The sequence below is a fragment of the Pseudopipra pipra genome, chromosome 1 (genome assembly GCF_036250125.1).
Source record: "Pseudopipra pipra isolate bDixPip1 chromosome 1, bDixPip1.hap1, whole genome shotgun sequence".
Taxonomy (NCBI): domain Eukaryota; kingdom Metazoa; phylum Chordata; class Aves; order Passeriformes; family Pipridae; genus Pseudopipra; species Pseudopipra pipra.
The window spans coordinates 139422667-139436994 of NC_087549.1; the positions used below are offsets into that span (position 1 = coordinate 139422667).

General features: G+C 37.2%; 1 protein-coding gene across 1 annotated transcript in view; it reads right to left on the reverse strand.

Moving 5' to 3' along the window:
* Positions 1–2762: 2762 nt before the first annotated feature.
* Positions 2763–14328, reverse strand: part of ODAD2 (outer dynein arm docking complex subunit 2) — a 78982-nt gene continuing 67416 nt past the window's right edge. The window contains 1 exon segment of the mRNA XM_064636335.1: positions 2763–3018. Coding sequence (XP_064492405.1) covers positions 2905–3018 — 114 coding nt within the window. The 3' untranslated portion in view covers positions 2763–2904.

The following is a 14328-nucleotide window of genomic DNA, read 5'->3' on the forward strand; positions in this document are numbered from 1 at the left end:
GTCTTGTGATAACTTTTCTTACTTGGACTCTATGTTTTCTGACATTTTAATGTAATTGATGAACAAAGCTGACAATGAGCAGCCGGTGAAGAGCAGGCCCAGCTTTATGGCTGCCAGTTGGAGCACGGTGCTCTGTGCAGAGCTGGGAGCTGGCTCCCAAAATTGTGAAAAGTGATGACAGTAACATCCATGTAAATAAACTGGAAAACCCCCCATATTACAAGACTGTGAAAACAGAGGAATCGCATAGAGGGAGCAGACGATGGCACATGAACAGGACAGAGGCTGACTCCCCCTTCTAAATCACTTCATTTTTGCAACTAAAATGATTTGTACATCAAATTGCTCTGCGCTGAAGATCATATCAAGGTCCCATACTCGGCATAACCATATGTCCTGAGGCTACAGGTTTACACGGACAAGTAGCAGCTGGCAGGAAGGGCAAGGAGTGAAGGCATTTCCCTTCCAGGCATGGGAGCTGGGAAGTAGGAGCTGGCTGGTGCCTGGGTATACGCGGTGGGAATGCTGGGCCTGGGTGGCGGTAGCTGCTCGGGTTGGTGCCAGGGCTTGAATAGGATGGTGGGCACTGCCAGGAGGGCTGTGTGAGCAACAAGTGGGACCCAGCTTTGTGAGGATCCCTTTTCAGAGAGCTGCAGTGCTGGGAAACTCAGCACAGTTCTGTGGACAAAGTGGAAGCTTTTCAAATGTACACGTTGTACTGCACCGCTCAGAGGGGCCAGGGATCACACTCATTTATTCATTTTCCAACAACTAAATCTCTTTATATTAATTACATGGAACCCACCAGTTTTGGCCAAAAAAATATGTATTTTTTTAATACTAGTCCTTTGTCTGTGTGGCAATCTGTATCGATTTCAAGAATTCTTCTCCCTGTACAGAACTTAAAAACTGCAGGCATGGTAAAGGAAAAGAAAACAGCACAAGTAAGTCAGCTTAAGTCTAGGATTAACTGTCTGAGGTCTTAAAACAAAGGTTTCAGAACTACTTGGAGGCATAAGGGCTACCAGTGGGAGTGAGAGTGGCAAGCTGAGGCCATTTCATTGTCAGGAACATGACATTTATTGCCCTGACACCTGTATCATAAAATTAAGCTTACTTCAGAACTTATTCCATTTGAAATCCATGCTAAACAGTTAAGTGTGCCTTGAGAGGTCATGTTAAGGACAGCAGTTATTTTCAGGGAGGTTTTTTTTCCCCCTAACAGTTAGAAAAATAAGCCACCATTTTACATGTTATTCATAAGTGAGACTGTGATAAACTATTTGTATCTACAGCTTTTCTCACAGAAAAGACAAAAATAAAATCAAGCCTCTCCTCTTCCAAATGAATTTTGCAATCAGCATTTATTTTAGAAGTATTTTTGGGTATAGGGCTGAAGCATATGATACTACTATAGCTGTGACATCAGTGTAATAATATAGACATGTTTATTCAAAATAACATACCAGGCCTGTGGAATAGATTTGGAAAATACCTAAAATAACATTTGCTTGGTCACTGGTTGCTGATTGAACTTGTGACAACCCCATGATTATGTTGGTGTTTGCACTGATCAAAAAATACTACTTGGATTAACATTTTGATCTCCACACTATTATATTAGCACCTGTCAGTAGTTGGTTTCCTTTAAAATAGTCTCTACAGCTTCTCTAAGGGCCCAATGCAATTCCCCTTTTTCAGAATTCCATGAGTCTTCTAAAATGAAATTTTAAATGAACCTTCATGTCTGCTTCAGAGAAAACAAAATAAAAAGGCGGATTTGCATTATGTCTTCCTTAGAAGCTTCTGTCAGCAGGAAAATTAGTTGCCTTGAGAAGTCATGCTAGTTAGAACAAATATGGTGAAATTACAAAATGCTTCCAACCAAGAAAATTGTTAATTATTAAGTGAAGTGAAAAGAAATCATTCAGAAGTGAGTCCTTGACAAAGGCAAGTTATTTAAACATTTGCTTTTTTCAGTTTTGTCAGCAGTCTTTGCTTGTAATTAAGACATTACTGCTCTCAAAGAAATGCCTTACTATTATTTGTTAAGCGTGGTATGTACAGTTGGTCTGTAATTTATAATATCAATAATAATTTCTGTGCTTTTTTGAAAGCAACTCTAATTCTGAACATAACTTTATGCAGAAAAATAAAGTAACTACACCAATACAACGCTGTCTTCAGTTTAAAAATGAAAAAAACAGGAAGATAATGTGCAAATGTAAATATAATATCCTGATCTTCATTTAGAGCTGGTAAATTTTAATCTGAGTTAAACACATGTTAATTAAAACACATTTCACCAGCTACTTGGTAAATTAAGCGCTATTTTGTTTGATGTTGGTAGAAACGGGAAATCTGGAGTGATGTCTATTGCTACAGCTGTTTGCAGTCCTCATATAACACCAGATGTGAGATAGATGTATCTGCATTTTCTGCTCTCCTGTGACTCACAAGTGATCAAACATGCAAAAACATCATGAGAGGATGACTGGACAAGTTTATAATGCAGGGAACTGTTCAAGACATTCATAAATTGCTGCAAACCACACACACAGTGAAGGAAAATTTATTGTAACGTCACAGACAAGCAAAAAGATATCTACAGTGAATTAAAATACAAGCATATTAATTTTAGAAGGTGTCTTTGACATATCTCAACTGTCTTTAAAAAGATATAATGCTAAAAGACACTCAAAATCAGGTCTGAGTGTTTTATCAAACCTAGGTGTGACAAATCAATAACGTAAAAACAAATGTAAGTTTCCGCAGATTTGTTTTTATTAAAGTATCCTCATATAAATGAGCTCTGCTATGAAATACAGATGCTGGAAGGAATAATCATGTATTTAAATGTAGCTGTATTGCTAAACAAGTGTGTTGGTAAAAGCTGCTAAAGCATCAGCCATACTTTGCTTTTTCTGTTGCTAGAGCCAATCTGCGTATGTTTGCTACGCAACCAGCTGCTGCCTCCTGCAGAGGGTCATCTGTAGAGCCTACCATAAGCAGTAGGAGCTAGCAAAAATACAAAAGAGAAATGGCATGAGAAAAACAAATAAGTGTGCTATTGTTTCAATAATGTTCAAATCATATCTGGAACCACTGCATGAATTTACCCACACATATAATAAATAAAATACTAACAATCATATTAACAACACTGTATTATATATGTATATATATATGTATGTATACTGTTACATGAATACTTTTGTACACATATATGTATTAACATCCACATAAGAGTGCAATGCCTTATATTTTATCATATTTGTACCTGTGAATTGGCATTTTCATGTCTTATTTTCTGGTTATTGTACCATGTCTGTCTATTGGTTTCTACTTGGATTTTTTTATTTTAAGTAGAAATTGCACATGTTTTATTAGAGTCATGGTTTTCTCCCCAGGGTATACCAGTGTAATTGTACATGCTCAAGATTTTTAATAAACAAAGCCATGCTTTTTTTTTCCGGTCTTGATCATGGACCTGGATCCATGTGAATGGGCCCTTGTGTCCCATTGACTGCAGTAGGTTTCTTTATTGTCACAGCAAACCACTCATGTTAAACTGCTTGAGGGATATAGATCTGGGCATATCAGTCTTAAACATTTGCAAGTGAAAAACAAAAGCTCAAGAAAGGCACCAAACTTTTGGAGTTGATTCAGCTTTTCAGTCATGTGGAGTAAATCCTCTGCTCTGGAAGTCATTCAAATTTTTCAGTGGAAATTCCTTGGGAGTAAGGTACTGTTCAACATGAGTAAGACACAAGACAGGCCTCGATGATAAAACATTTTTACATATCAGAAAACCATTAATAATGGGTTTGGATCTCATTTTACTGTGTTGTAAGTCAGTGATGCAACTGCAAATGCAATATAGCTGGAAAAGAGAAGATTCTTGCTTAGCTCAGATCAGCTCCACACAACCTCCAGATTTCTGAAAATTTGCCAGGCCTAATGTGCGTTCAGGTATTTTGAAGCTCAGACAGCTCTAATTAAAATCTATATTTTCAGTCTGCAATACTTAGGAATCTGTATTCACCCAAACAATGTTGAGTCAAACCACAGAGAAATATGTTATCACTCAACTCTGGTGCATATTTTTCATACAGCTAAAATATTACACAAAATTATGAACTGCTAAATATAAAAGCATAAATTGAATGCAGACATCAAATTCATATGCTACCTTTTTCTAACCTTCCAGCAGTTGTGAGGCATGGGCCACAGCTGCACACATATGGCATTTGCTTAGAGAGATCAAAGCCTTTTGAACTTGAGGAAGTAGTTGTGTTAGCCAAATGTACAAAACAAGCATCTTGCCAGTCACCCATCAACCTTTGACCCCTACATGCAACTTGTATCACAGTGCCTGTGATAGGCCTGAATTAAGTCAGAAAGAGTATTGTGTCAATTAAGCGTCAATGATATTTTTTTCTAGCAATTCTTCTTATAATTTCCATTACTGTAATCAGATGTCTAGGCCCAAGTAGCTAGGTAGTAGAATTCTTAAAGTATGAACACTCCTGAAAGGATATGCCAGAGTTAAAATGACATGAGAAGAAATGATATGGGAAAGTTTTATGTTACTCTACTTTATTTGCATGCAAAACCCGGGCCAAGATCAGCAACCAGAGAAGTCAGTGGAAGGTACCACTGGCTTCAAGTGGACCTAAGATTAAGGAGCATGTCTATGTGTACTGATAAAACTGCTCTACAAAGCACAAAGACCAGAGTGCAAGCCTTATCAAATGACTTCTATTTTTTGATTCTGAAATATTGCTGGATGAAGATCTTTCTGCCTTGCCTTTTGCCATGAGCTGATTTCTCATCAGCTTAAATTATCTAGTGATTCTTTAGGTGCCTCACAACTTTCTTGTGTAACTTACAGAAAAAAACTGTTATAAATCCTTCATATCCCTGACTCAAACCCAAAAATATGCATGCACATACCGTTCATATGGCGGTTTTGGTAAAGCTCTAAGTTTCAGATTTGGGGGCAAGGAAACTATACGCCTTATGTGATTATTCACTTCACAGATCTAATGCAAGGCTTTTCCAGTGTACTGAGTGTGGAACTCAAACTCCCTTAATAATTTCAGATAAGACTTGTTATCAATGTATAAGAGCAGAAGTTCATTACAAAAATAACGTTTTGGAGATACATTATCTAGTAGGAATATAGCAAAAAGTGAAAATCAACCTTTGCCTACATGTTAGGTAGGACTCAAGGTTAATTACCTTTTATTTTAGCCATCACTTCTTTCTAGGCCCAGAAGACTTAGGAAAATAGGTATTTTTCTGTCGCTTTCCACGGAGAGCTCAATATTAAGCAATGACAAGAGCTGTAGGGGAGGGTCCATGCTCTTTGCTGCAGGTGCATTTTGGAAGATCAGGGTTAGGCATCAAGGAACAGAATGCTACACAACACTGGTTCCAAGTATCCAAATAGATGCCTAAAGAATTATGGTACGAATGCAACCAACGCAAACAGCAATTTTTATAAAGGTATCAAATACTGATTTTTCTCCTTCTGAGTTCAGGGGATCACAGACCAGTTGTGCTCCAATTTGCTGTTTTTCTAAATTACTTGCCAGTGGTAACATCTGTAAGAACTGCCACGTCATACAAAATCCTGTACTACACTGTGTCTCAGGATTTTTACAATACGACTTCAAAGGAATATTCTTGGAAACACTGTCCAATACAGTAGCTGCCTCTAAAGACTGAGGATATACAGCAACATTTGTCAGTTAACTTACTCCTTTTGTGCTAACAAAAAGACAGCTGAAGAGAAGATTATCAAAAATGCAAAATATTTCATTTAGAAGTAGGTAATTCTGTATTTAGGAATCCAACTTTGAAGATTTTGATATAAATCCTGCCTTAAATGAAATAAAAACTTATTAAACTTATTCTTTTTTTTTATAGACCAAGACATTTATCATTCTTTCACTTCCTGACTGTCACTCCTTGACCCTTTCATGTGTTCAGTTCAATTTACTGGCAATTTGGGTCATCCAGTTGAGGTATGGGAATATATTCATAGATAGTATACACAAACTACACCCACATATTAGATATATTTGACAAGTCCAAGAAATATTTTTTTTTTTAATTCCAATGCACTAGTGCAATATAACATGTCATTTTTCTTGATGCAATGCCCTTGAACTTCACGTATCCCTTCCCTTTACTGTTCAGGTATTGTTTTCTGACACATGTAAATGCTAACAGATGTGAGATGCAGTAAAAAAAAACATGTGGTATAAATGCTTCTTTCTGGCACATAAAAGGCACTTTCCATAGACAGGGAAAGCATCTGCAGCACCATGTAGCCTTCATTTTCTGTTGGCAGGTATCTATATTCTAAGGCAAGAGTCCAATATTTTTTGCACAGTTAGCACGTCACACCAGCAAATAATCACAAATACAAGCTGTTTTGAGAATGTACAGAGCATATGTAGCATTTCTGGGTTCCAAAAGCAAGAGTAATGCACAGCCAAATCATTTAAATATTCAGAACAATTAAGATTTTGCTATTGCTATCCCATCTTCAAAATAGCACAAAATTGTGATACTATATTTGGAGTGCACAATCACAGAATAATTCAGAATTCTGAGGGGATCTCAGGAGGTCTCTAGTCTAATGTCATGCTCAAGGCAGAGTCAGATATGAGGTTAGACCAGGTTGCTCAGAATTTTATCCAGTCTGAAAAACTCCAGGCATAGAAATGGCACAACCTCTTTCAGCAACCTATTGCAGTGTTCGACTGACCTGGTAGAGAAAAAGGTTTTCCCTGTGTTCAGTTACTCTTGTTTTAGTTTATGCTCATTGTTTCTCATCCTCTTGCCATGCTTCACTGTGGAAAGCCTAGATCCATTCTTTTGATGACTGCCCTGTAGGCACGCCATTGACCATCCTGGTGGTCCTCTGCTGAATCTATTGTGGTTTATCCATGTCTTCCCCACATCAGAGGCCAAAGCTGAGTGCAGTATTTTAGGTGTGATCTAATGAGTACTAAGGGGTACAAGCACTTTCCTCAACCTCCTGGTTGTGCTCCTGCTATAAGCCCAGTGTTTCGATTTCTTTGCTGTCAGAACATATTGCTGGCTAATGTTCTGCTTGCTATCTACCAAAACCTCTATATCCTTCTCAGTAAAACTGCTCCTCAGCCAGTCAGTCTCTAGCATTCCCTTCATAAACTCTCCAGAGAGGAATGTGAGGTGACCAGTCTGTGGTGCTCCAGACTGGAAGGTGGAATTGTAGCTCTGAAGACACACTTTGCAAACTCTTATTGTTGGGTCTTATGCTCTCTGGCAAAGGTGTAACAAAAACAGAAATTCCTTTATTCCTCAAGGCATTAGTAAGAGGTAAGGGGATAAATATAATATTGGTGGCTAATGATGCCACCTACCACTGCCTGAAAGCACATCCTCCTTTTATTTAGTATCTTTACCATCACAAAATAACCAACTGAAAAAGTGTTATTTCAAACAAGATAACACAAGCACCAACAGCAGAACTTGTCGGAAGTCCCATTACCCTGGATGAGCAAGACAGGTATAAAAATGGACTAGCAATTCTCTTTCCCATGAATATGTCTTTCTAGAATTTTTCACTTCTACAAAAGAAGTAGCCCAAGGGGATTTTAAAGCAGAAAAAGATAGGTACGTTTTGTAACAACAAACCCTAAACCTGACAAAATCTCAAATGGTCTCGATGTACTGGTTACCATAACTTAGAATTACTCACTTTCCTTTAGTCACAGTCACTGCAGCTTCTAGACTCAGAGGAGGGAAGCAAGAAGCATAGGATGTCATGTTTTCAGAAAGAATAGAGGTTTGCATGTAATAATCTTTAAATAACAAGTTAGTCATGCAATGTTTCCACAACAAGTTTTCCAAAACAGTGGAAAGTGTAGAACAACGCTGTTGGAAAGAGGCTCCCTTGCTCATAAACAGATAAAAGATCAGACTATTCAATACTCTGGAGTCCTGTGAATGTGAACGAAAATTATGAATAAAGAATAACTGTAAAAAATATTTAATGCCCTTTTTTATTCTGGCTTCTTTAGGTTTTCGACCCTGTAAAACAAATCTTATTTGATTTTTTCTAATCAGAAGGAAATATGGATAAACTCCTTCAACAAGATTCATATCTGTACTGGGAAGCTAGTCAGAGTTCATATAGAGCTTAAAATTCCTGGAACTAAAGACATTTGCTTCAGTACAACATCTTGTAGATTGATATAGCATTTCCAGTTGATGGTAGGACTTGTCTTTTTTTTCCTTAAATTTAGATTTAGTATCTGACTTCTTTTACATGCAACATTTCCTGAAGGATGCTAAATTCCTAGCACTGTGATTTTCTAATTGTGTAACACTTTTTTTTCAAAAAAGACATTTTTCACATGTTTTTTATAAATTGAACATAAAAGAAAAAAATACTTTAAATAAAAGCATATGGTAGAACCTTATCCAAGAAAGTATCAGTCTAGATCCAGCCAGCATTTTCTAACTTTCAACACCATATTGCACACTGGAAAATATTAAAGCACCTAGTTTGAGTGTTACGTTACACATATTCCTACAAAAATACTTTAATAAAATTAAATTATAAATAATAAAACACTCCACAATCAAAGCATAATGAAGGTTAAGCCAAGTCACTGCTTCTAAACTAAAATTCAGGCCAATTTCCTGATTTCCCCTTTCAGCTGAACGAAAGGGTAAGACAACAATGTACCATACCCAGACTCCTAAGAAGAAGATGCTCGTGTAAGTTCTGGGGTGTTTTCTGTTAATTTTTTTTTCCTCAGGTGGCACAAAGAGAATAGATTTCAAACATAAAGACCTATGCACCAGGGAACACTGAGCTAGCAGCCATATAAAATCCAGTACCAAGAAATTCCAGTAACGGCAGAAGATGGGCAGGGCAGGCACTCACTGTGCTGATTCCCTCTTTTATAGGGTCTCTCCTCCCTGGGACTAAAGTCGGAGTAACCCTTGGTGCAGCCTAGTTCACTTGTTCTGAATGTAAAGAGGTGAGAACTGAAGCTCTCTGGCTGGGGTGGAAGAAATCCTAGGAAGATTACACCTGGCTTTTTTTCATTTCTTGTCTTCTTTCTGTCTTTTCTCTCTCCCATGAAACTCATATCCATTCTGGCAGCCATGGGAAAAGGACAACAATCTTCTACAGTCACTCAAGAATGGAGGGGGGGGCTGAGGAGGTCGAAAGGATGCAACTTGGGCTAAGGTACACCTGAATGTGGTGGTGGTCTCTTCTTTCTCATCTTTCCCTTCCTCCCTCAGAAGATTAGGGAAAGAGTACAGAAGCTGGAAAACCTGTGCACTTTCTACAAAGAGGTACAGGACTTTAAGTCAGGATGAGAATGAATTTGTCTGCAGTTTGTTGTGCATTTAAACCATCTCACCTATCTCAGGACTTAGGACAGGTGACTTGTCCTTGGCAAGTCATTTTTCCTATGTGACTGCATGTGACAAAATGTCTGTTGGCAAGATGAATCCCACAAAATGCTGGGAAACACGGGAAGAAGACGAGTAGGACTTGATAGTTTCAGTGAAGTATTCTGAACATATGGTTATTGGTACCTCACCATGAGATGTTTACTCTTTCTTTAGAATACACAGCTTACTGAGCTTCAACTGATTTTACACCATGACGGATTCAAAGTTTAAAATCTTTTTGGGTACAGTGTCATTTTTTCATTTTTCCTGCCTGCTGTCAGTCCTTTTTTTCTATTTTGTTTAGTCACCTCCTGTACTACAGGAGGTATTTGGGTCAAGGACCATATTTCTCCAACACATCTGAATGGGAACAGCACTCTTGAAAAGAAGTCCTCTTGAGCACACAATAATAACATACAAAATAAGAATATAGTTCTCATATTCTCCAATAAAGTTAAATGTTGCATTGCATTACTTTGGAGAAATACATACAGCCTGAATGCCTAAAGGGAATTATAATATGGTACACACACATACTTGCAAATGTTTATATAGCTACAAAATATGAACAAACTCTACAGCTCTCTCTCCACCTCAGCTGTTTCATTGTCTATTTCGTACATAGTTATTTAGAGAAGGATGCCCTCCTTCTCTGCAAAGACATAATAAATGGGCAAAGAACTGTGAATATCAGTGACAAGGAGAAATTGACCAAAATGCTAAATGGTGAAATGTAAAATAGTTTAAAAACTGTAAATTTGCAGACGACTTTAAAATACACTAAGTTTAAAGGTTTTCCTATCTCACATTGCAACTTACAGGACTTCAGAGGAATATTTACAACAATTTCAGATGTAAATCTAACTAAATATAAACATATCATGCAACGCTAAAGGTGCTTAATAAAACTGGTAATAAAAGTTATTTCTTATCTTTGTTTAAAGATATGTAACCTATTGGAGTCCTTAGAGGCAGACAGCTTGAATCTACATTCAGCTGTAAGATGTTTGGTGCAATATTAAGAAAGAATTCAATCACCATGAACATTCCAATGTACAAAAAGTCTTATGGGATATGAAATTCATCCCACAAAAAACAACAGGCAGATCTGATAATCCAGAAGTGATGAAGCCCAGGGTCTCACAGCATATTTTTATTTGAACCACTTTCTCCATTTTATTTTTATTTCATTGTAGTTTTCAAAAGAAGATTAACATATAAAAGGTTTTTGGTGGGATAGAGAGAATAAAAAACTTTTTGGTAATCTCAACAGAGTGACATTTCAAAGAAGTTTTTTTCAATTAATTGGAAACTAATTTTATTAAAATTAAAACATGAACCTGTTTACTTACATGTAATGGACATTCAAAACAGTGAACTTATGTCATGGACGTTCCTTTCCTTTTATAGAATCATAGAATCAACTGGGTTGGAAAAGACCTCCGAGATCATCAAGTCCAACCCTTGATCCAACACCCGCCGTGGTTACTAGATCACGGCACTAAGTGCCACATCCAGTCTCATCTTAAAAACCTCCAGGGATGGTGAATCCACCACCTCCCTGGACAGCCCATTCCAATGTCTGATCACTCTCTCTGTAAAAAATTTCTTCCTAATATCCAACCTAAACCTCCCCTGGCAGAGTTTAAGACCGTGCCCTCTTGTCCTACTGCCGGTTGCCTGGGAGAAGAGACCGACGCCCAGCTGGCTACATAATTTACTTTGGCTCAGTAACATGCTGGGGACTACCCTTCCTTTATATCGCTGCCAGCCTGATCAATCTTTCTTCTTTGTATTTCTTGCTCTTTATCCATACTTACCTGCTTTTTCACACTTTCCTTTTCACTTTACAGGAGCATGACTTTTACCTTGCCTTTCCTTCTCAAATATTACTGAGAAGATAGAATAGGAAATTGAGAAAGAATTCAGTTTTGGTTTTCAAATTTGTTAATATGACTATGAATATGAGTATTTTGTCTGTTTGTCCCTAGCAATCATATGAAGATTATATGAAAGCTAATCAGGGGCAGTTGCAAATAAACTATCACCAGCAAATCAGAGGAAAAAACCTGAAGGGTTCTGCTTGACTTCTCAGCAATAACCTGAAAACATTCTGTGGGGTTTAACTCTGATATTCCTGAAATGCACTCTAACTAGTCTGTCTGTGAAGATAACATTGAACTGCAGTAAAGAGACACCACTGTTTCCAGACTTGTGACAAATTTTGCAGTGTTTACTGCAAGGGCATCTTATCCTGAGAACAGGGTATAAAATCTGACTGCATTAGTATTTTAAAAGTATGTTAGATCTACTGGTGTTCGTGAACTGACTTCAAATTCTCTTCTGTGCTCATTTCCAAGTACTGATTTTGATCTCTAAGGTTAATATAGATTTAGGTCCAATGATCTAAGTGTCTGTCTCTCTTCTTACATATGATCATTATAATCAAAACCAGTGAGGTGCTTTTGCTAGTAAACCTTACATATCAAAGTCTGGGGATAAAAGCAGGATGTGGATCCATACAATAGAATTTATTTCAAATAAGGAGCCAGGGTATTTCAAAGTTCTTTTTTTTGTGGCACACAAGAAGACTGTTCTATAATCTTATGTTTTAATACATGTGGGTGGCAACAGTGCATACATTTACATAAACTGGAAGATGAGTGGTACTGTTCAACTTATAGTCCGGTTTTAGACTACTAAATGTACTAGAAAATGTTCAGTTAGAACACAGGGTAAATAAATGTATAGATGCTATGAACACAGCTCAGCTTTATTCACATAAATATGCAAGTGATGAAGTGATGAATGCAATGAAGCAAAAAAAGAGCTGGGGCTTTCATGGGCAAAGGTCCATGTACAGTCCACATGTTCATTCATATTGGTAGATTTAAATGTATGATATCAGAACATTAAATGTATGCTATCAGTTACTTCTCAAGAATCTCAAACTGCTTTTTTTGTTATCAGAGAAAAACATATGGAATAAATTAATTTATACTGAGGAGTCAACTTCCAATAATCAACCCAAATTTCTGAGTCACTTGAGCATTTCTTTATGAACAGAGTCTGATTCAGTGCTCATAAAATATATTTACAAGTGCTGGAAATTTGTGTGCTTTTTTACAGTCTGTGTTGTGGAAAAACATTACCATGTACACTTATTGTGACAGATAAACACTTTGGGTTTTGGTGATGAAAACACAGGGAGTGGCTTGAATTAGTGTTCCACTCAGGTCATATTCAACCAAAGTACTTGTGATTTGCATACAGTTATCTAGAGGGGAGTTAGGTATTTTTTTTAAAAATAAGCAAAAAGTCTCTCCAAAACCACTCAAGGACTCTGGCCACAAGGTGCTTGAATGACTGCTGGATTTTGGAAGCTTTTTGAGATCAGAGACTTTTAAAAACACTGTGTAGCCTGCAAGCAAGCAGGCAATAATACCTGCCTGCCTGATTTTTGTATGTCAGCCAGGAAATCCTAGAGGCCTTGATCTGCTTCCTTCCCTCTCTGAAGATGTAACTATGAAGTAATGAATGAAAAATTAATTAATAAAAGCTAAATTTAAAACTTTAATTGAAGCAAAAGCCTGTTCCTCAACTTTTTTATTAACTGATCAACTTCAGTTCCAAGCTTCAAGTTTTGGAGATCTTTTTGGCTTATTCATTTGCTTGGGCTTTTTCAGTTTTATAAAAAGAAAGTTATAGTTGTGCTTGGGCAAGTGGAGGTTGTACCACATGCATAAAAGCTCTGCTAAAGCTGGTTAAAGCATGTGGGGGAAGATGTGAAAATTAATTTTCTAAAACCATGCAACTCTCTGCTTTAGTACAGAAAGAAAAAAAAAATCATGTGGACCTTATAGCTGAATGCTATCACTGCAAAAGGTAAAAAAAGAATCACAATTAATACTCTAAACCTGGTATGGCAGTTACTTTGTCTCTCAGGTAGGATGAAATGGCTGGAAAGGTTAGTTAGTTAACTAGTTTCCCAAAATATTATTTCACAACACTAATGTTAGCACAAGAACATCATTAACCACATATTGGACATTCTTGGGTGAGTATGTTTGCCATCTAATTAAAACAACATGTGGAGCTGGTTTGAGACAAAGTACTACTCCTACATGGGGAATGTACTCTCTTCTTCATCAGTTCCCTACTCAAACAGGCTACTATTTCAATAAAACAGTGCATCATGGGCTTGATTCATGACAAAAATTAAGGAACTAAACATCCTTCCCTGAAGAGGAGCATCTTTATGAAGAATATTGACATCTGTAAAAGAGTGGTTTCTCAAAATACAATTCTCTCATACACATTTCTGATTCTGAAGAATTAAACAGACTATCAATTTCCACACACCCCCCACTTCCCAGGATGTCAACACAAATTTAAAGATAAATAACTCCTACATTTAACTGCAAATTTTATGAGAATTCTTGGATTGTGAGACCAAGAGCAGAAAGATTAACGGAAAGAGCCTGAACAATCAGAAGCAAAGTCAGGGCTTCAGGGTGACCCTAACTGTATGTTACATTGAATTTTTTTTCTGTCCAAATTGTTTACAAGGACTTTATTGCCTCATCCAAATACATGTGGACATCTTTTCAGTTCTGACACACAGTTAACTGTCGGTCCCTTTGGATCTGCTGCACATGTAGTGTGCAATACTGCCCAGTGTAGTAAATCCAACACTTCCATGAAAAGGAAAAACTGCAATGAGCTGTGACATATTTGCATAGGAGATTTGACCTCCATAGCTCAGTACTATGAACTGCAGTTTGCAATTGTCTCTGTCTCTACTACCATGAAGAACTGTATTGTCAGCAAAGTTTGCAACCTTACCACTTACTA